This window comes from Crinia signifera, chromosome 2 (assembly GCF_055691185.1).
Source record: "Crinia signifera chromosome 2, ASM5569118v1, whole genome shotgun sequence".
NCBI lineage: Eukaryota > Metazoa > Chordata > Amphibia > Anura > Myobatrachidae > Crinia > Crinia signifera.
This window is the reverse complement of record NC_139218.1, coordinates 52,302,088-52,324,955: the sequence shown is the minus strand read 5'-3', so window position 1 is coordinate 52,324,955 and position 22,868 is coordinate 52,302,088. Positions and strand designations below refer to the sequence as shown.

Here is a 22,868-nt window from a genome sequence, read left to right as displayed (position 1 = left end):
TCCTGCAAAAGTGACGACCCTACTACTCCATACTCCTCCAAATCAGACCCTTTCTTAAGGCCCCCATACACTAGGGCGACTTGTCCTTAGGACAAGTCGCCCCCGACTTCCCCCTGAGCTTCCCCGGCTGCTCCCCGGGGGAGCTTGATTAGATTGGCACTTGATGTGCCATTTTTTACATGTGATAAATCGTCTCGATTTATCACATGTAAAAAACCCGGGGAGCAGGAAGGGGGGGGGGCTACAGAGGTGGGAGCAGGGGGGCTGGGGACACGTCTGTGTCCCCCGCTGCTGGGGATGCTGCGGGGGACAGCGTCTGTGTCCCCCGCTGCTGGGGTTGCTGCGGGGGACACAGACGGCATAGAGCCGGCGGGAGCTGTCAGTGCTAGAAAAAAAAAGCCTATACAATGAATGGGCGGCCTGTGATTGGCTGAGCGCACTCTCAGCCAATTGCTGAGAGAGCGCTCATCCAATCACAGGCCGCCCATTCATTGTATGGGCTTTTTTTTTATTCAGTGCTGACAGCTCCCGGCTCCCCCTGCCCGGCTCTATGCCGCCTGTGTCACCCCAGCGTCTCGCAGCGTCCCGCTGTGTCACCCCAGCGTCCCGCTGTGTCACCCCAGTGTCCCGGCTCTATGCCGCCTGTGTCACCCCAGCGTCCCCCGCTCCCTCCACCGCCGCCCCACTAGGTCCCAAGTCGGGTGGTCGGACGTGCAGCAGGTCCGACCACCCGACGCAGATGCGATGCGCACGGGACCGCGCATCGGATCTGAGGGGACATCAAAACTAGCCGATTTTGGTCCGATTTTGCCCAGATCCGACTGATCTGGCCGAAATCTGACCAAAATCGGCTAGTGTATGGGGGCCTTTTGTTTACACCAATTCCCAGCAAACAAAAATCATTTGTCATAAAACACTGCCAATATTATTAAAGAATGGTCATCAATATAATAGTAACACAATGCTCTTTGTTAGATAATAATTAATAGTTTTATTATATTCATTATTTTGAATTTTCTCTGCATTTTGTTTATTCCGTGTATATTTATAGTGTGCAGTGATGACGCAAATGGTGCAACCATGCGCCACACACATACCCCCCAAACCTACCCTCTGCCCGTCTCCCAAAGAGAAATAGATGAAAGCAGACATACTGTATTAACTGTTATTATCTGGCGAAAATACAAGACAACAAAAACCACATAATACATTGCAAACTTTTAGTGAGTTTTACAAAGAACACTGAATTCCACATAAACATGGTCATATTTTGTACAGAAAACATGGAAAAGTTTTTAACACTGGGTATATAAAGTAGGGAGCGAAACACTGAACACTGGCTCATTGAGCTCACAATCCAATTTTGGGATTTCAGGCACTTTGTGATAATTATCAAAAATATCCCAGAGATTTCTAGTAGAGACCCACAAGATAAAAAATACTGCTTGTCGTACATAAATGACTTCTTATACCATTCACAAATATAATATGGCAGAAGGACCATACTTTAACAGAACTTGAAGTGATTTTTGTTTGATGTGTAGTGGAGTATAAGCTATTTTTGTGTTACCAGCCGTGCAAAGGGTGGCAAATGCTGGCACACAGATGCTGACACACTGACAACACTGAGGGGTGGATTTATTAAGCTTGGTGAAGTGATAAACTGTCTGGTTTTTATCACCGGCCAATCAGCTCCTACCTGTCATTTTTCAAACCAAGCCTGTAACTTCACAGGTAGGAGCGGATTGGCTGGTGATAAAAAACAGGAGGAAGCAGGGTTGCTGTCTCTGAGTGCTAGGGGGCAGCAGACAGGGCCGGATTTGCCACTAGGCCCGTGAGGCACGGGCCTAGGGGCGGCACCTATTAAGGGCAGCTAAAACATGGTTAACAGGCCCACACTGGTAGTCTGGCAGGCACCCAGCATGGTGAAATGGACAAAAGCGCGCTGTGTGTGCACGCAGCCACCTGGAGCCAGCCAGGGACGGGTGCACTGTGCCTGTGTACGGTGCGCCGTGTAACGCAAACTGCATCCACAGCAGGCACAACCCTGGCCGGCTCTTTCTGATGACAGTACAGGGGAGCACTGCTGAACCCGGAAGTACAGTGCGTGTCCCCGTGTACTAGAGTACCGCTACACCACCAGCGGTTACACACGGAAAACGGTAAGCTAGTGCACAGCGGGATGCCACGTAGCACACTTACCTAGTGTAGGGAGGGGGGGGGGGGGGGCGCGATCAGAAATTTGTGCCTAGGGGCGGCCTGACCCAGAAATCCGCCCCTGGCAGCAGATGCAGACTGCATGGACGTTTTTTTCTGAGGGAGCAGTTGCAGGTAGTGGGATTGCTTTTGCAGGCACCTGACTTCCGGGGGGCGGGCGGCTGACATCACCGGTTCTCAGAGCAGGACGTGGAAAGTCTGGGTCAGCAGAGACCGACTTAGATTTGCGAGTACTGTAGAAATCATTTGATGGTCGGGGACCATCAAAATATTTTGGGCCTGCGCACTAGCCTGCGAATGGATGTATATGCAAATCGTCCATTCACAGTGCGGTGCGTATATTCGCTGGACGGCGGGGGTTGGGCATTCGCACGCCCAGTGGGCGGCATGACAAGGCTTGCTAGGCAGAGAACTACCGCTGCTTAGCGAGACAACCAGAATCAGGGCCATAGCGGGGATCATACTTTTTGACAGCCTCCTTCAGTCGCATGTGGTAATCACAGATGGCAGGTGTGGGTAAGCAGTAATCCCTGGGGGGCCGTATTTAATAATCGTGAGTGCCAGCGGGGGGCGCAATCATGGGTACCGGGGAGTGCTGATTGCGAATGCCGGGGGAGCATTGGCACCAGTGGGAAGCTGGCCCCTGGACGGCAGGGGATGATGCCTGGACCTTGCAGCTGCAGGGGTGTTCTGGCTCCTGGACTTGGGGCAGCGGGGGTAATTCAGAAGTCCTGCTGTCACAGCGTGTCAAACGTAGGCAGACACTGGTCCGCTTACTTAGAATTCAGTTGGGGGGACAGCTCAGAGGAATCAGTTGGGTAAAATCACACAACTCTGATATTCCCAACAAGTTTTGGGAGCAAACAGATGATTATCATTTGTTTTCACACAACTAGTTGGCTGGTTGGAACGAAATTGTCCTAATGTATCGCCAGCATAAGAGAGCAAGGGGGGAAGGAGTGTCCTGGAATAACATTAGCTTACTCATTGTAGGACCCCCCCAGACACATTTGTGCATGGTTTAAGCAAAACTTATGTACGGCAACTTGTATTTTTGGTTTACTGGTCCTTTAAAACCTCGGTAATAAGTCTCAACTTGTATACATTCAGCAGGTTCCGGTGAAGAATCCTGGCGTTTGCTGGCTGTTCTAGTAGAAGCCATCCCCGCTCTCTCCTCGTGTAACTGCCTGCATGGCCTGCTCCGGCATCAGGGACGGGTCGGTGAGAATGGACGTTGAGGTGCTGAGCTGACACAATGAACTCAACACAGCTGAATGAGAAAACAGAAAGTCAATACTATATGTTATACAAGGGTGGCCCAGTAGATAAGGTAACAAGTGTAATGTTCATTATTCTCTTCTAATTTCCTGTCAGCTGATAGACCACGGTTTCCCCTCATGGCCATTAGACTGCGCCTCATATCAGTCATGGAAATGGATCGTAGCACACAAATACAAGCGTCAAAAATAGCTAAATTATCTCATTACAATCCCCTCGCAATTTGAGTGACAGGAAGTCTGTGTTTGGCGGTGGTAACCTGACGTCTTCTGGGAGTGTCAGAAAAAACGCAGCCGTGCCAAGGGGTTTTAAGGGAAGGTCTGTGACGTTAGAGTTGAGGAAGGGTGACACTGCAAAAAAATCATTAGATGGTTTGTGAATTGCGTATTTATGTGCGACAGGACAGCGGATAGCGATGTTTTCGCAATACACTCTAAGATTTGCATAGGGCAGGTTTTCTTTCTGTCTGGGAGGCGGCTATCTACGCGCAGTCATCTGCAACTTTGCAGATGAGAGATCAGGTCTGAATCAGGCCTCTAATTTGGAGATGTACACAAACTTGATCATTTGCAAACATCTCCGATGATGGGAGTCTTGTGTCGTCGCAAGCAGTCGCATTGACAGACTGTGGGCATTTGAGGGTGGGGAGTGGACGAAGCTGGGCAACAGTCCCCAAAACTGGCACATCTCTCCCTCAAACTTCTTAGCCTCGGGGGTATGGATCATAGGGTCGAAAGTAATTAGGTTGACAGTCAATAGCTGATAGGCAAAATATCAACACATGGAAAAGTTTGAAATGCATTAGGTTGACATGTTCAAATGGCCGACAAAAACAATGGGTCGACATGCAAAAAGTTGACATGAAAAAAGGTTGACATGAGTTTATGTATTTTTGGTGTCTATGTCTATATAAGTCAATATGCTTCAGGCACACTATTATATAATCTCACTCTATGCCCACTTAGATAGTAAAGTATGTAAAATCACCTTTTTTTTTATAAAAAATTTGAAATGACCTTTTCCATGTAGACCGGGGGTCAGGGAACAGGGGTAAATGACCCCAAATGGGGTAAAAATGAAATTCCTGGGGGTAATGGAAGGTGTCTTTGCCAAGCCACAGGGTTGTAATTAAGGAAGGGGGGGCGCCAGGTGTCACGCAAACCAGGAGCGGCAGAGTGTCTCCTCCAGTTCAGATAGAGTGTATTTTACCCGTTTTTAAAACCCAGGGACTCCTTTCTATTTATTGCTCCGACCGGATTGACATGCGCACCCTTTACTTATGTTCCGGCCGGGTCGGGAGGATCTGTGTGGCCACCTCTGTAGTTATGCGGCTGCAGAGGAGGAGTCTGATGAGCGGCACAATGGCGCCACATCACATCTCTTTCTGGGCGCTGGGGCAGACTGATGCGCATGAAGGAGGTCGGAGGTCGCGGACTGTGTACACTACTTGACCCACCTCATGGTGAGTAGTGCAGGTGGCAGTGCCGCTCAGCCGCTGCCCCCGTTGATGGGCCGACACATTTGACCAGGTGGGAGAGACACACTGGGAATGCACACTATGGCTAGGGAGGAGGTAGAGATCTATGTGACTTCTACTAATAGACTAATAGATTCAATAACATTTTGAATTCAAATAATTAATAATATATTATTTCCTTCCTTTCAAATCAAGGGGGTAACGTCGGCGTATCTAAATATATTTTGGGGTAAAAGGTAAAAGAAAGTTCCCTGACCCCTGCTGTAGACATATTGTGTCGACCTAATGCATGTCGACTAATACTGGTCAACCTATTAACCGTATCCTGGCCTCAGCTATGAAGCTGCGAGGGCCAATATGAGTAACCCCAGAGGTTACTCCCATGGCTGATGGTCTCACAGATGAGCCGATGGTCTCACAGATGAGCCGATGGTGCATCTTAGGATGCAACACTCTGATGTGTGATGGTGGCAGGAGGCGTGGTTTCCGCTCATACGCCTCCTGCCGTGTTAGCATTGCATGTGAACTGCGTCCATATCGGTAGCAGACCCTGAATATAGTTGGGATTAAATGCCTTCAGTTCCTGGAGGGAGGGGGGGGGGGGGGGGGGGAATGTTGTATTTCTACAGTATAATGTTGTATTTTGTATGGCCACCGTACTGGAAGTCATATGGTGCTTCACACAAAGATGAACAAATTCCAGTTTTCAATAAAACAAGTTGTAGTATTATATATTACCGCATGTTCCCAAACATGGTCCTCAAGGCACCCCAACAGGTTTTGTGAATACCCCCCACTTGTACACAGATTGTATAAAGTGAGTTACTAATTAAGTCTCATGTGCCTAAGCAAGTATATCCTTAACACTTAGGGCCAGATGTATCAAACTTCAAAAAGTGATAAAATGGAGAGTGAAAAACAAGCAGCCAATCAGCTCCTACCTGTCATGTGACAGGCTGGGTTTGAAAAATGACAGGTAGGATCTGATTGGCTGGCTGTTTATCACTCACCATTTGAAACTTGATACATCTGGCACTTAAACTGTTAGGGCAGGCATGTCCAAACTATGGCCCTCCAGCTGTTGTGAAACTACACATCCCAGCATGCCTTGCCACAGTTTTAGCATTCCCTAATAGCAAAACTGTGGCAAGGCATGCTGGGACGTGTAGTTTCACAACAGCTGGAGAGCCATAGTTTGGACATGTCTGTATTAGGGTGTTTAGGGCACCACGTACGCTTGGGAACCACTGATTTTATTAGTAACTGTTATGTCCATATGTACAGCTTCTCTATACAGCCACCACATTGACTGGTGTCTCCTCCCATGTACATCCGTCACAAAGAACGTTATACAATATTTCCTTGATATACGATACATTGCTGCTTCCCATACATACTGGGTCTCAGTGCAGGGAGGGAGCAGTGCTGGTCCAGCCACTCCAAAGATGTCTGCCTCAGGTCGGTCATGCTTGCTGTCGACACCATACGGTTGAATGATTCAAATAGAGGACGGATAAGGAGGCTGAACTATGGTCGGTTAAGGAAACAACCCTATAAATAATTTTTTTTTTTTAAGGTATAAAATCATACACTGAGCAAAACCAGACAGAAAATTATCAAGAGAGAGAGACTGCTCCTTCACGCTGCATTATTCATAAATGCCTAACATCTAACAATGTAGTTGCACAAACATATAAATGTAACACAAACATCAGAATGGGAGGGAAATGTAGCCTGAAATGAATTTTGATCATGAAATGACTGTTGCTACCAGGCGACGTGAATGGAGGATCTCAGAAGCCATTGATCTCCTGGGATTGCCATGCACAGAAGTCTGTAGAGTTAACTCCCCCATACACTTATGCAACTTCTCTGAGGGGAGAGCTACCCAGCAGCCCTTGAACGGCAGCAAGATCCCATTGCATATACACCATATACAGTCCTTTTGCATATGTATGCATTCCCAGCCAGGGCTGCCGGACCACAAAATCGTTATGGCAACCCCTACCATTACCGGCTCCAATCCGATGCGCATAGTATCGGATTGGAGGCAAAACACATGCGATTTGACACTTTTCATTGGATTTCTAGGCCTGATGCGTAGGAATCGAATGACATGGACCCAAATCGCACTAGTGTGTCTGCATCTTATGACCTCCTTTACAGAGAATGGGGTGCAAAACAGAAAACATCCAGCAGGTGGCAGTTCTGGGAGCGAAAACACCCTGGTAATCAGTGGTTCCCAAACTGTGTGCCGTGGCTCCCTGGGGTGCCTCAGGACACATGCAGGGGTGCCCTGGGTTGGTGGTCCAGGATCAACTCAAATTATTAATAGTGAACTATTTATGAGCAAAACCGGTGCTGGTGGCTGCCAATCATAAAATGTGTACAAACAGAAGCAAATCCTGCCCTTTACCACATAACTGACCTAAGAATCGCATATAAACCCAGTCGAATTTAAAAAAAATTGGCCTAGGGGTGCCGTGAAAAAATTCTGATACTCTAGGGTGCCGTAATTCAAAAAAGATTGGGAACCCCTGCTGGTAATGATAGAGGTCAGAGGAGAATGACCAGACTGGTGCAAGTTGACAGGAAGGTATTCCTGGTATATATAACAGTAGAAGAAGAGAGCCTCTGAATGCACAGAATGTTTGACTTTAAAGCAGATAGGCTACAACAGAAGAAAATCAGGTACTTGTGTATTATCTGAGTGCCCGATTTTTTCATCGCACCTTAAAATCGTGTTGTATCGCATCGCATACAATCATATTGCATGCAATGCGATTTGACGCGATTTTTATATGTACAGGCACCCAGATGCCTGTTTTCACCCATTGTTAACGCCACCCCACTATCAACGCCAACCCGAAGCGTGGCGAGCGCAGCGAGCCCGCGAGGGGTGGCGGTACGCGTCCTTCGACCTTTTCATACCCCCACTATCCACGTCGGCGCGGAGTTGATTTTATATAGTGTGGCGAGCGCAGCGAGCCACCGAGGCCGAAGCGTGGCGAGCACAGTGAGCCCCGCAAGGGGACGCGAATTACATGTGAAGTAATACGCGTCCCCTCGCGGGGCTAGGTGGCTCGCTGCGCTCGCCACACTATATAAAATCAACTCCACGCCGACGTGGATAGTGGGGGTATGAAAAGGTCGGAGGACGTCGTGTACCACCGCCCCTCGCGGGCTCGCTGCACTCACCATGCTTCGGGTTGGCGTTGATAGTGGGGTGGCGTTAACAATGGGGGGCATTTAGCCATCAGGGTGGGTATACAATTAAAAATGGGGTCTGGGGGGCCATTTCACATATGAAACAGGCATCTGGGTGTCTGTACATATAAAAATTGGTGGGCATTTAGCCAAAATCACGCCGCGTCGCATTGTATACCATATAATAGCATACGATGCGACGCGATTTTCTCTTCAAGGGAATTTCAAGGGAAATCGCGTCAAATCGCGTCGCATCGCATGCTTAAGGTAGTGGCATACAATTTCAACATCGGGCGCCCAGATAATACACAAGTACCGAAAATCATGTGTTCCACTAATGTTAACTTTGAAAGCAGGCTCAATAAAACTGGACAGTGGAAGCCAGGAAAAACCACCCCATGGTTAACACATCTCAATTTCTGCTACGATATGCAACTGGTAGGATCAGAATTTGGCATAAACAGCCCCTACTGCCTTGGCATCAGTTATGGCTGCTACTGGGGTGTAGAATGTGTTGTTGGTACAAAAGCATTGTCCCTAAGGGAAGTATCCTATTACAGTACCTTTTTAGCCGAATAGTACTATTGGGCTATCCAATGACAGCCCGTTCTTACTGTTCGGTAAATGACCCATTATCGGTCGTTAACACATGGGATTCGGGATTAGTTCCTGGACCCATGTGTCATAAAATGAGTCTCCTGATGCTGCTTAATGGGGATAATGCAAAACAGATTCCCTGATATGTGCCGGCTTACGGGGCTAATTGGATAGCCCTTGTGAGATCCATTAGCTGCTGTAATTGACCACAGCTAATAGATACAGTATAGCAGGGGTTCTCAAACTCGGTCCTTGGGACCCCACACAGTTCATATTTTCCAGGTGACCCGGCAGGTGCACAGGTGCATTCATTACTCATTGACACATTTTAAAAGGTCCACAGGTGGAGCTAATTATTTCACTTGTGATTCTGTGAGGAGACCTGCACTGTGTGGGGTTATGAGGACCGAGTTTGAGAACCTTTACAGTATAGTATTAATTTAGCACTGTTTATGTAGTATAGTATTTATTGAGTATTGTTTACATGTCACCTGAGTATTGTTGTTGAATATGCGCATCCCATTTTGTATGCAGTCTACTAACTTTCTAATGGCTGTTTTAAGATAATGTGCCTTTTCACAGGGTGAAAATAAGTTCCTCATAAGGTTGCTCATTGTTGGTTTAACCATCGATGGTAAACATCAATGCCATGAAACCACTGGTGGGGAACCATTGATGATTTGCACCCTTCAATGGCCATCCCTGCTTGGTGCAATGACAGGTGGCGGGCCAATCAGGGAAGGGCAGGACTTGATAGGCTGCCAGGTGCAGAGAAAACCTAAAACAAGTAACCTGACAGCGATCGAAAGGTGTAGAACAGGGGTAGCCAACTCCAGTCCTCGAGAGCAACCAACAGTTCATGTTTTCCAGACCACATAGCAGGTGCACAGGTGCACTCTCACTGCCAAATTACAAAAGATCCACCGGTAGAGATAATTACTAAACTTGTGATGCTGTGGGAAAACATGAACTGTTGGTAGCTTTCGAGGACTGGAGTTGGCTACCCCTGGTGAAGAACCACAGGTTCCCCACCATTTATGGCAAAACAAATGACCCCTGGAGCCAACCACCTATGGCCATCCCTAATTCCCCGTACACCAATGATCTCCACAGTCACCTCATCTGAACGGACACGTGATGAACATGAAATCTGCAGTATGAATGTGCATCTGACCAATCTGTAACTGCTGCATGGTGATATCATGCCAACATGGCACTAAGGACTGTTTCCAGTAAATGACTGAATCATAGCCACAACACATTCACAGTGTCTTAAAGACAAGCGGATGTTACTTATGAAGGATCCAAAGGGCCACTCTCAAACAAAGGGCGGATTTGAAGCCAAGCTGACAGGCTAAAATGGTTAACTAATAAGATTGTATTAGTGATCAGGCGTCATGCTCTGAAAAGATAAGATGATAAATTTGGAAATACTGTAGACACTATAGCCTTCTATGGAACAGCTGTGAGATAAATGCAAGGGTGATAAAGAGAGATAAACGTCCAGCCAATCACCTGCTAACTGCCATGTTACAGGCTGTGTTTGAAAAAAGTCAGTAAGGAGCTGATTGGCTAAAAGTTTATCTCTCTTTATCACCCTTGAATTTATCTCTTGCTAAGGCTTAATACATCTGTCCCACTGTGACTGGAAGTGACTTCCTACTGGAAGTGATCTGTCCTATGTTCACAATAAACCATGCCCCTGACAAAACCAAATGTCTATGGGGTAGAGGACTGCTTCCCCGATTTAGCCAGGGCAAGCTTGTTAGATGAGGTGCTAGATTTGGTAACTGGAAATAGAGGACTGCTACGTTGTTCTTATGGTCTAAAATGCAAACGAGGATGGCCATCCTTTTCTATAGAGTCCATAGTGTTGGGAGAGGTGCATATGACGCTGTAAGTGAGGAAAAGGACACCTACAGTTAAAGCCGCAGTATTCTCCTACAGTCTTCAAGCCGCAGTTGTTATTGCTACTATCCCCAAGTTACAGTTATCGTTTCTTCATATCTACAATCTTCCTTTCTTCAGCATCAAAGTCTTCGTCTTCAACTACAGTCTTCTACAGTTCTTTAAGTCTTCTTCCGTGCCTTCAGTTATATACTGTCATTCACAGTTTGGGACCAAGTGACTATGTTTATTCCGTATATCATATATGCTTGATATCATATTGCATTCTTTGAATGAACTGTATCACAAAATCTTCATTAAATCTACTGAATAGTTTATTTAGTGTCCTCCATCTTCTTACAAGTGGTACTTCCGTTGGGATACCTCAGTTTACCACTCCATGAGAAAGCATTATATACGGTCACCTAGTTTTCAGCCTAGTTTGGCTACCGCTCCCTCAGCGACACACCTTCTGCAGTTCCCCAAACCAAGCCTAGCGTGGCAACTACTGTAGCAAGCCAATGGGATGAGAGATTTTGGAGGGCGATCAACCACACATCCTGTTTTTTTCTAAATAAAAGTTAATTTTAGGTGTTTACTCTACCAAAGAGCAGTGTCATTTATCAACATGTGTGCAATGCTTTATATTTTATCCTTCTGGTTCAAAAGTTCAGTTTATTACTAGCAAATAGTGTTGTATGTGCTATGCTAGATACAGGACAATGGTCAGGTTTTAGGGTGGGATGTATTAACATACATTGCCGCCCCTCACCATGCCCCCACCACGATGATAGCATATGTACTAACATATGCGGATAGCGGCCCTCCGTGATACCTGTGGTGTGCAGTAGGGGGGTGTCTCCGTCAGCTCCTGGGCTCTGCGATGGTCCCTGGCGTCTCCTCCTCCCCTCTGCAGCCGGAAGGACATCTGGCTGTTACATGCTGCTGGGGGAGGAGGAGTAAAGTTTCACGGAGAATGGGGAGGGGGGTAGTAGTCTGCGGCGAGCGGCGATAGAAGCCCAAAGTCTTCTATAGGGTACCGCCACTCCAAGGTGGCAATACCCTGCCTTGCGAAGTAGGGGCGGACTGATCTTAGTACCGAAAACAGGAGTTTTAATGCATTTTCCCCTTACTACATCCCGCCCTTAGTATACATCCCCTAAAGCAGTGGTTCTCAAAATCGGTCCTCTGGACCCCAAGCAGTTTACATTTTCTGGGTCACCCAGCAGGTGCACAGGTGAGGGACCCTCATTACTCACTGACCCATTGAATTCCCATTGGAATGAATTACTTCACTTGCGATTCTGTAAAGAGACCTGCAAAACATGCACTGTGTGGGGTCCTGAGGATAAAGTTTGAGATCCTGTGTTCTAGACCCCAGCAGATCAGTGAGCAGTCTTCCTTGTTATCAGAAAGCCATGTAAGGATACGAGCCAAAACTTCCAGTTCTGCAGCGTTCTGCCCTGTACATAGCTCTGGAACATTTGCTGCATGTGCTGGAAGCGCTGGTGGGTGATGGGGACCCCGGAAGCTGGAAGCTGCTGCTGACACAGGCTGTGGGGAAAAGACACAGAATAACTCAGGTTGGTACACAGTATAATACATCCGATGATCGCTCACAGCACATTACGCCTACTGTTACCTATCAGTCATTACATAATTCTGGGTTCTAGTCAGGTTTCTTTCTAGAACATCAAATTTGAATGAAATTGATGAGTGCGATTTTAAGGGGGGTATTCAATCTTCGGGTCACGGCAGACGAGCTTGCTCGCCTGCCGTGACCCAGTCCCGTTCTCGGTCAGCTCGACCGAGAACATGCAGGCGGGATTCAATGTCCCGCCTGCAGCGGGACGAGAAGGGGGCGTGGCCGCGAGTTGCGGCCGGGAAGTGACGAGATGCAGCCGGCAGCTCGTCACTTCCCGGCTGTTCTCGGCAGAACGAGCCCGACAGCTAGAGATGTCGGGCTCGTTCTGCCAGGAAACCCTGTTCAATGCTGTCGGGGAAGACAGCATTGAATAGGGCACGTCGAGCATCTCCCCCACGGGAGATGCTCGACGGCGATTGAATATCCCCCTTAGACTTTTGTGATTTTTTTTTGCAAAATCCATCTGAATTCACAAATTTCCAAAAATCACACATTTAATAGGATGCAAATTGCTCTTTAACCCCTTCCCGACATATGACGTATATATACGTCATATGTCGGTTGCGGGGGAATCAAGCCAGCTCACGGAGTGAGCTGGCTTGAAAGAGAGCAGGTAATGGCTGTATATTACAGCCAGGTCCCTGCTCTCACGGCCACGAGCGGCGAGTTCGCCGATCGTGGCCGTTTAACCCTTTAAGCACCGCGGGCAAAGCGACCGCAGTGCTTAAATAGCTGATCGGAGGGGGGGCGCCCCCCTCCGGCGCCGATCGGGGCCCCCCGCAGCGAGATCGGAGGGTGCCGATCGGTTGCCATGGTAGCCAGGGGTCTAATGTAGACCCCTGTGCTGGCCGTGTCTGCATACCTATCATATCCTGCCTGAGGCAGGATGTAATAGGAAGTGCATAAAATCACTACGTTCAGCCATAGAGCTCTATGGCTGAACCTAGTACAGGCGATCGCGCCCCCTAGTGGTCAAGTACACTAGAGGGCCTTGTAGTAAAAGTAAAAAAAAAAAAAAAATAAAGTTTAAAAATAAAAAAAAAATAAAAAAATATTAAAAGTTCAAATCACCCCCCTTTCCCCATTTCCCAAATAAAAATAAATAAAAAATAAAAAAAATAAACATATTTGGTATCGCCGCGTTCCTAAAAGTCCGATCTATTAAAATATAACATTAGTTATCCCGCACGGTTAAAGGCGTAAACGGAAAATAATCCCCAACGCCAAAACTACGTTTTTTGGTCGCATCGCCTACCCAAAAAAAAATAGCTAAAAGAGATCAGAAAGTCGCCCATATCCCATAATGGTATTAATAAAAAGTACACTTCAGCCCGCAAAAAATGAGCCCTCACCCAGGTCCGTAGGTGGAAAAATAAAAAAGTTATAAGCCGCAGAACATGGCGACGCGACGCAAATTCGAAAAACCGTAACATTTTCTATTTTTTTTTTTAGTGGTAAAATGTAACGAAAACTATATAAGTTTGGTATCACCGGAATCGTAACGACCCATAGAATAAAGATAACCCATCATTTTAAACGAACTATGAACTCCAAAAAAACCGTAACCAGCGCAAAATTGTGGAATTGCGTTTTTTTTTCTTTTTACCCCACATTGAATTATTTCCTGATTCCCCAGAATATTATACGGTATAGTAAATGGTACCATTAAAAAGTACAACTTGTCCCGCAAAAAAAAAGCCCTCATGTGTCTATATATCTATATAGCCGGAAAATTAAAAAATTTACGCTTATTTGAACGCAAGGAGGAAAAAAAAAAAAAAAATTACCATAAAAGGCAATGTCGGGAAGGGGTTAAAAAAAAATCACACTTTTTGCCGCAAAAATCGGACATTCTGACCTGTCGATTTTTCCCCACACTTCAATCGCATCCAGATGTTTTCCCATTATAAAAGTATACAACCCGCAAATTTAATGGGTGCGATTTTTGGTAAACACCAAAAAGCACAAAACAAAATAGACCAGGTTCTTATTGGTGAAATTGTCAGAACCATGCACAGATCACTGAGATCTGTGCATGGTTCTGTCTTAAAAAATGTGTAAAAGTTAAAATTAAAAAAGAAAATTAAGCGGGGTCCCCCTCCTGAGCATAACCATGGAGACGCCAACAGCCAATCAGGGCTGAGTGCTTCTATAGCACTCTGACAGCGCGATTCCTTGCTGTCCATACAACGGAGGAAGCCGGCTCACCCCCAGTCAGTGCTGCAGGGGACAGAGTCACTGCTGGAGCCTGGATTTGTAAGTATGATGGTGTAAAAGTAGAGAGAGGATGTCAATGAGAGAGAGAGAGAGGGGGGGGGGGGGGAATGAGAGTCAGGGAGAGTGGCAGTAAGAGAATGAGTGTTGGGGAGATAGACCAAGTAAGTGGGAGAGAGAAGTAGAGAGAGATAGTGTCAGGGATAGAGTAGCAGTGACAGAGAGAGGGAAAGAGGACAGTGTCAGGGAGAACCAGTAAGAGAGATAGTATCAGGAGAGAGAGAGTTCAGGGAGGGAGAGACAACGTCTGGGAGAGAGAGAGGAGGAAAAAAGAGAGTGTTAGGGAGAAAGGACAATGTCAGGGGTAGAGACAGTATCAGAGGCAGAGACAAAAGAGACAGTGTCAGTGACAGAGAGAGAAAGAGAGAGTAATAAAAGAGAAAGAGGGGGAGGAGCGAGCAGGAGGGACACTACCTGACTATAGCACAGGATGGCGGGGACTGGGGGGCATAGATGGACAGACAGATGGGAGGGGGCATAGACGGACAGAGCACCATATTAGGGCATAGATGGATAGAGGGACAAGGGGTGGACATAGTCAGACAATGTGGGTCATAGACAGACAAACGGATGGTAGGGGAGAGGGGATCTCATCATCAGTGGGACTCAGTGGGTGTCTGTCTCAGGGTATTGGTGCGCAAGATCAGTCTAGTCATGGCACTCAGAATAGATTGTAAGGATGAAAAGTCTGGTTAGTGAAAACCAGTAAGGAGACTATTGTAATTCTGGGGCAGATGTATTAAGCCTTAACAAGAGATAAATGAAAGGGTGATAGAGAGATAAATGTCCAGCCAATCAGCTCCTTACTGACTTTTTTCAAACACATCCTGTAACATGGCAGTTAGCAGGTGATTGGCTGGACGTTTATCACTCTTTATCACCCTTGCATTTATCTGGAAGGATGGGTAAGACTGGGCAAATGAAACTGAAATCCAAAAAAGCTAATTAGTTTTAGCTTAGTGATTAGTTATATGGTGCTATAGATAGAGTGAGAAAAGCAGGTGATCTAGAACATTAGGTACTTGTTTAGTTTCACGGAGGCGCTTCCCTGCGGATCGCATTGCATGCAAATCCCGCATGCCATTTGCATCTGATTCGATACGCGATGCTATTTAGCCAACCCCCACTAACCACGTCACCCCGAAGTGTGGCGAGCGCAGCGAGCCCCGCGAGGGGACGCGGTACGCGTCTTCCTGACCTGTTCATACCCCCACTATCCATGTCAGCGTGGAGCTGACTTTATAAAGTGTGGCGAGCACCGTGTCCTCTCGCAGGGCTCGCCAAGCTTCGGGCTGACGTGGATAGTGGGGGTGTGCTAAATAACATCGCAGCGCAAATCGTATGCAAATGTCACATGCGATTTGCATAAGATTTTCATGCGATCTACTGGGAAGTGCCACCGTGAAACTACACAAGTACCAAACATTAAAATACAATAAAAAAAATTAAAAATGCCAAATTAGATGGAAATAAACCATATTATTTAGATTTTATATTTGAATGTTTCTCATTAATAGGCACAAAAAAAATCAGTTTCACGTTTGTCAATCTATGTAATTGAATTGAATGGTAAATAAGTGATTGCGCGCTGCTTACCTGATGCTGTCGCTGAGCTCCTGTACCTGCCGGCGCAGGTGTTGCGACTCTTCCTGCAGCTGGGCCCTTTCCTGTTGCAGCTTACAGATATATTCTGCTGTCTTCTGCAAGGTGGTGGCCTTACTGAGCTGAGGAGATCAGCGTTGTGTCATTAGTCATCACTTTATTACTTAGGAATTTAGTCTTTTCTTTAATTCTACCATTTTGTTCATCCATTTTTTGCTAATAACAATGTTGTTCCCCTATTGGTCTCAAAAAAGTGACTCTTCTGTACAGTGGACTGTCAAATTCCCTGTACAGAAGCAGCCAGTGCATGCCACTAGCCACAGTGGCAACATGCAGAGAGGACCAAGGGCACAAATGCAGGAGACAATGGAAGGCAGTCACCTTAGGGAACCAGCCCTGATTCCTTCATTACTCAATAGTTCTGCTTTATGCTCCCCAGAGAAGGTGTAAGCAAGGAACCTATGGGGCAGGTGCTGCTGCCCTCCCTTTCCCAGGGCCCGGACCCTGGGGTCCGCTCCTAGTCTAGGGTCTGATTTCCAGCAAGGAAACTGCACCAATGTACATAAAAGGTGCTGGGCAGAGGCTTAAGCAAATGGCACCTCCAACCTGTTTTGGATCTTCCATATCACACAAGCAGGGCCTACGGCCTCTACTGTTGCTGTAGGAGCAGCAGATTACAAGAAAAGAAGTCCCTGGAAACAGGTAGTGTTTGTGTGCTGTGGTGTTGCTAGTTAATTGGGGGAAGAGATGGTGCTGCTGGAGTGTTGAAAGTGTATGCAGGGGCAGTACAGTGTGTGACTAAGAGCTGCTGGGGTGTTGGAAGTACATGCAGGGGCAGTAGTGTGACTGGGTGCTGCTGGGGTGTTGGATGTACATGCAGGGGCAGTAGAGTGACTGGGTGCTGCTGGGGTGTTGGAAGTGCATGCAGGGGCAGTACAGTGTGTGACTAAGAGCTGCTGGGGTGTTGGATGTACATGCAGGGGCAGTAGCGTGACTGGGTGCTGCTGGGGTGTTGGATGTACATGCAGGGGCAGTAGTGTGACTGGGTGCTGCTGGGGTGTTGGATGTACATGCAGGGGCAGTAGTGTGACTGGGTGCTACTGGGGTGTTGGATGTACATGCAGGGGCAGTACAGTGTGTGACTGGGTGCTACTGGGGTGTTGGAAGTGTATGCAGGGGCAGTACAGTGTGTGACTAGGAGCTGCTGGGGTGTTGGAAGTGTATGCAGGGGCAGTACAGCATGTGGCTAGGAGCTGCTGGGGTGTTGGAAGTACATGCAGGGGCAGTAGGGTTACTGGGAGCTGCTGGGGTGTTGGAAGTACATGCAGGGGCAGTAGTGTGACTGGGTGCTGCTGGGGTGTTGGAGTGCATGCAGGGGCAGTAGTGTGACTGGGTGCTACTGGGGTGTTGGATGTACATGCAGGGGTAGTAGAGTGACTGGGTGCTGCTGGGGTGTTGGATGTACATGCAGGGGCAGTAGAGTAACTGGGTGCTGCTGGGGTGTTGGAAGTGCATGCAGGGGCAGTACAGTGTGTGACTAAGAGCTGCTGGTGTGTTGGATGTACATGCAGGGGCAGTAGTGTGACTGGGTGCTGCTGGGGTGTTGGATGTACATGCAGGGGCAGTAGTGTGACTGGGTGCTGCTGGGGTGTTGGATGTACATGCAGGGGCAGTAGTGTGACTGGGTGCTACTGGGGCGTTGGAAGTGCATGCAGGGAAAGTAGTGTGACTGGGTGCTGCTGGGGCGTTGGAAGTGCATGCATGGGCAGTAGCAGTACAGTGTGTGACTAGGAGCTGCTGGGGTGTTGGAAGTGCATGCAGGGGCAGTAGTGTGACTGGGTGCTACTGGGGTGTTGGATGTACATGCAGGGCAGTAGAGTGTGTGACTGGGTGCTACTGGGGTGTTGCTATGTGGTTTTGGAGGAGTGTGTGACTGCTGCTGTCACTGGGGTCTTGGTAGTATATGAGAAGGGGGGAGCAATTGTCTCCCCTCTGGGCTGCTAGTATGCACATACATGCCTGGTGTGGGCTGCAATTTACAAATCTTGATCAGGCAGAAAAGATACCGCAATCATCATCAAGACCACTTGCCACTTGTGATTTAATGGTGAGCAATGTAGGCTTCAGCACTGGTGCTGCTTATTTACATTGGACTTCTCTGGGCATTATTGATTTTACAATATAACCTCAGCACAACTAATTCCCAGACATAACTCAAGCTGGTAACATCAGTTAATTAATCCACAACTCATGATTGTTTTGGGAGCAAACAAACATCTATCATAGTGCTTCTACAGGGACACACAAACAGGGCATGTTTTCCACATCTCCTCACAGAATCCCAAGTAAAATAATTACAACCACCGCTTGATCTTTTAAAATGTGTCAGTCTGTAAGTAGATATGGAAAACATGCACTGTTAGTATGGGCTGATTTGCTGACCTATTGCATGGTAAATGTCAGGGTGACCTATTTTGGTACAATGTGCGCGGACCCATGTGAGTTACCTTGTTAGTGTGCTGTCCATGCAGTGTTGTCACCAGGCTGTGCAGGGTGTCAAATCCCAGCTTAATGTTACAGCGTCGCTTCTGTTCGGCTGAGATGTGTGTTATGCGGCGGCTCTCCACCTGTAGAGGCATGTAGACGGTATGCACAGGCGTGACGTGGAGGAAAGGTGTCATTTTATATCAATGTAAATAAAACAACATGCGCCCATCCATCTAACCCTTTTACTTCTAACTGCAGATACTCGGGCATTGTTACATTGGCCCTTATTCAACATGCAATAGCCCTTATTCTGGTTCACTCGCAAAGGCAAATTCCGGTACTTATGAGTTATCCGGGCGCCCGATTTCTAAATCGGGTCAGATCGGGCACATCGCATCGCATGCGACCATCGGATGCGATGCGATGCGATGACCCGATTTTTCCATAGGAATCAATGTTAAAATGGACTGAGTCCATTTTAACATTTAATTCAATGGGAAAAAGGGGTCCTTTTCATACCCCTACTATCCAAGTGGGCATGGAGTTGGATATAAACCTGTGGCGAGCGTAGCGAGCCACCGAGCCCGAAGCGTGGCGAGCGTAGCGAGCCCCGCGAGGGGACATAGAATACCGTCCCCTCGCGGGGCTCGCTTCGCTCGCCACGCTTCGGGCTCGGTGGCTCGCTACGCTCGCCACAGGTTTATATCCAACTCCATGCCCACTTGGATAGTAGGGGTATGAAGAGGACCCCTTTTTCCCATTGAATTCCATGTTAAAATGGACTCAGTCCATTTTAACATTGATTCCTATGGAAAAATCGGGTCATCGCATCCGATGGTCGCATGCGATGCGATGCGATATCGCATCGCATCGCATCGCATCTGATTGTATGCCTTAACTTAAGGCATACAATCAAAAAATCGGGCGCCCAGATAACTCATAAGTACCCAAATTCCTTCTCAAATGGACAAAACCATGTGCACCGCAGGTGGGGCAGATGTTACTTGTGCAGAGAGAGTTAGATTCGGGTGGGGTTTTACTTCAAAGTAAGATCTATATTGCAGTGTAAAAACAAAGCAGCCAGTATTTACCCTGCACAGAAACAAAATAACACCCAAATCTAAGTCTCTCTGCACATGTTACATCTGCCCCACCTGCAGTGCACATGGTTTTGTCCATTAGAGAGCAAATTTGTCTTTGCGAGTGAACCAGAATAAGGGCTATTGGCTGATGATGTAGCCTGCCCCAGGGCAACGATCAAAAATTGTGGGGCACGGGATTGCCAAAATAGTCAGGACCCCCCTCCCTCTTGTCGAAACCCCTGGTTTGTCTGGTAAGACCTCCCGTGTCCGCAGCAATGGCTGCACTACTCAACCTCTACATGTAATGTATATTGCGTCAAGAGAAATTATGACAAATTATACTTGATAGGCTCCAGTCCTGGGCCCGCTTTCTGTCAGGGCCAGGACTGGAATCCCCACAGTCCCCCTCTGCCCTGAAAACTTTGTGCCACTAACGGGGACATGAATGGTCAGATACAATGTCTGCCAGACCAAAAGACATTTTACCTGACAGTATGAAATAGCAGATATAAGGGGCATAGATTATGAGATCACTCACAGTGTATGGCTATAGGATATCTTGGTTCCTTCCCATTTACTCTGCTGTGAAGGACCTAGGGGCAGCCGCCAAAGTGCTTACACTGCCAGAGGCAGCCAACCGATGATCACAAGTTGGACTTGTTGGAGGAGTTTTCATGTGCGGCTGTCTGATCATCGCTAGCATACAGTACACATTGCGCGCAATTATTGCCTAATCCATCCTATAAACTTGCTGATAATTGCATAGTGAGAGACATATCAAATTGAAACGCAATGTTAAAAATCTCAAGTACAGTACAGTATGTAGTCCTGTTATACCCATGTGGGTTCATACACTTCGGGCCAGATGTATCAAGCTTCAAAAAGTGATAAAGTGAAGAGTGATAAACAACCAGCCAATCAGCTCCTACCTGACATTTTTCAAACCCAGCCTGTAACATGGCAGGTAGGAGCTGATTGGCTGGCTGTGTATCACTCTCCATTTTATCACTTTTTGTAGCTGGATACATCTGGCCGTTAACCTCAATACACTATACAGTGTGAGCTGTGCACAGCATATTTTACAAGAGGATGTTTATTTTTTAATCACAAAGTGATGCAACAAAAACTTCAGGAGACTGCAGCCTGCATTGCTTCATTTGACACTTGTGCATCTATGTGCGACTGAATCAATGTACAAAGCATTTGGCTGTGAATAAAGCTGTGGGCGTAACATCACAGCACTTCATCTGCAGATTCATTGCAAACATATATAAGGGTCGCAAATGAAATCAGTGAAGAGGTTTTGTTGCATCACATTGTATTTAATATGCACATTCACCCAAAACAGATACTTGGCGCAAGCAGAGTCGCACGGAACCTGGCCCACTGCAAAGGGATGTTTGCCAAGATTGCAGACATGTGTTCCCTTGCCAATTAGGCAGAACAGTAAGTGTGTGTTCATGTATGTGCGACATAGCTAGATGTGCCCCTCATCCCCAGAAATGCCCCTTAGGGGGTATATCACTGGTGGGTATACTAGAGGACCGATACAAAGATACGTGACAATAATATCCACTATCAGCAGCGCCATCTAACCGCTGCTGATTGGCTGTTGGGAAGGAATTTGTATTTCATTGCATTGTACCGCATATGGTTAATGTTACTTTCACATTTATCAATAACGCTGTCAACACAAATTTGTTCTCATAATGGGCAAAACCATGTGCACTGCAGGTGGGGCAGATGTGCATGTGCAGAGAGAGTTAGATTTGTGTGAGTTATTTTGTTTCTGTGCAGGGTAAATACTGGCTGCTTTATCTAACTGCAAGTTAGATTTCAGTTTCAACACACCTCACCCAAATTGAACTCTCTCTATACATGTTACATCTGCCCCACCTGCAGTGCACATGGTTTTGCCCATTTTGAGAACAAATTTGTCCTGCAATCAGGTCTGAATAAGGGCCTATATTCTTTATGGACACATTCAGTATATTATTTATTTGTGTACACATAGGGTAATAGGTCTAACTAACGCTGCCAAGATGAAGATCTATGTGCAGTTCTCATATTTTTGGGTTTAGAGAAAGTACGTTACATTTGTTTCTAGTTTCTTTTTTTTTGTAAATGTCTTTTACGAACTGTTACATATCCATTCCAAAAATGAATCTAGCTCTAAATAATGCTCCAGGAGTCTAAAAAAATAACAAACTTATCCATGAACAATTTGTTCCATTTCATAACCAGCACAGTAGAAGCACACAGGTTACCCTCCAGTCAGCAATACTCACCTTCTTGCTGTTAGGTCTGCTCCAGCAGTTGGCAACCCGGGTACATGGCACAGTCAGCGAGTCTTTACGGTCATCACCTACAATGACAAATACAAGAGAAAAGTTCAAAATACAAAACATTTAAAAAAAGGAATTTTAATGTTATAATCCTCTATGTAAAGTTGTGGAACTACAGATACCAGCATGCCCTGCCACAGATTTTCTATTAGGGAGCGCTAAAACTGTGTCAGGGAATGCTTGGATGTGTAGTTCCCAAAAAAAAGCTGGCGGGCTGGAAGTTTGACAACCCAGATATAAAAGATATGACTATTTAATTTTAAAATGGTGTCAAATAGAATTTGTAAAGTAAGGCTTGGTACACATCAGACAATAGGTCATCCAATATGTGCACCTGTGATTGCGCAATTCTGCCCGCTTACATCGGATTCATCCCATTAGCTTTAGGGCACATCAGGTGGGATACACTCGGTCCTCATGACCCCTCACAGTTCACGTTTTCCAGGTCACCTGGCAGGTGCACAAGTGCGCTCATTACTCATTGACACATTTTAAAAGATCCACAGGTGGAGCTAATTATTTCACTTGCGATTCTGTGAGGAGATCTGCAAAACATGGACTGTGTGGGATCCTGAGATCTAATGTGTACCCAGCCTAAGAAGTAAAGAGTAAAGGTGTCCATACATCTACAGATCGATTGTCAGATTGGGCTGGTTGGAAAAAAAAACTAGTAATATCTGAATGGCAGTTTGGCAGTTTTCCAGCATTTCAAAGCAAATAGTCAACAGTCATTTACTCTCATCCATTACCAGATTTTGGTTCCAACCAGC

General features: G+C 46.7%; 1 protein-coding gene across 2 annotated transcripts in view; it reads right to left on the bottom strand.

Annotated features, from left to right (window-relative positions):
• Nucleotides 1-1,206: 1,206 nt before the first annotated feature.
• The window catches only part of MLXIPL (MLX interacting protein like), a 120,547-nt gene continuing 98,885 nt past the window's right edge, over nucleotides 1,207-22,868 (bottom strand). The window contains exons 12-17 of one of the 2 annotated variants that reach the window (XM_083172079.1): nucleotides 22,042-22,118; nucleotides 18,692-18,811; nucleotides 16,179-16,306; nucleotides 12,094-12,217; nucleotides 6,370-6,499; nucleotides 1,207-3,487 (exon numbers count right to left, since the gene is read on the bottom strand). In XM_083172079.1, the coding sequence (XP_083028205.1) occupies nucleotides 3,366-3,487; nucleotides 6,370-6,499; nucleotides 12,094-12,217; nucleotides 16,179-16,306; nucleotides 18,692-18,811; nucleotides 22,042-22,118 (701 nt within the window). In that variant the 3' untranslated portion in view covers nucleotides 1,207-3,365. The remainder of the gene's footprint in view (nucleotides 3,488-6,369; nucleotides 6,500-12,093; nucleotides 12,218-16,178; nucleotides 16,307-18,691; nucleotides 18,812-22,041; nucleotides 22,119-22,868) is intronic. The other variant, XR_014470293.1, reaches the window with a different exon arrangement.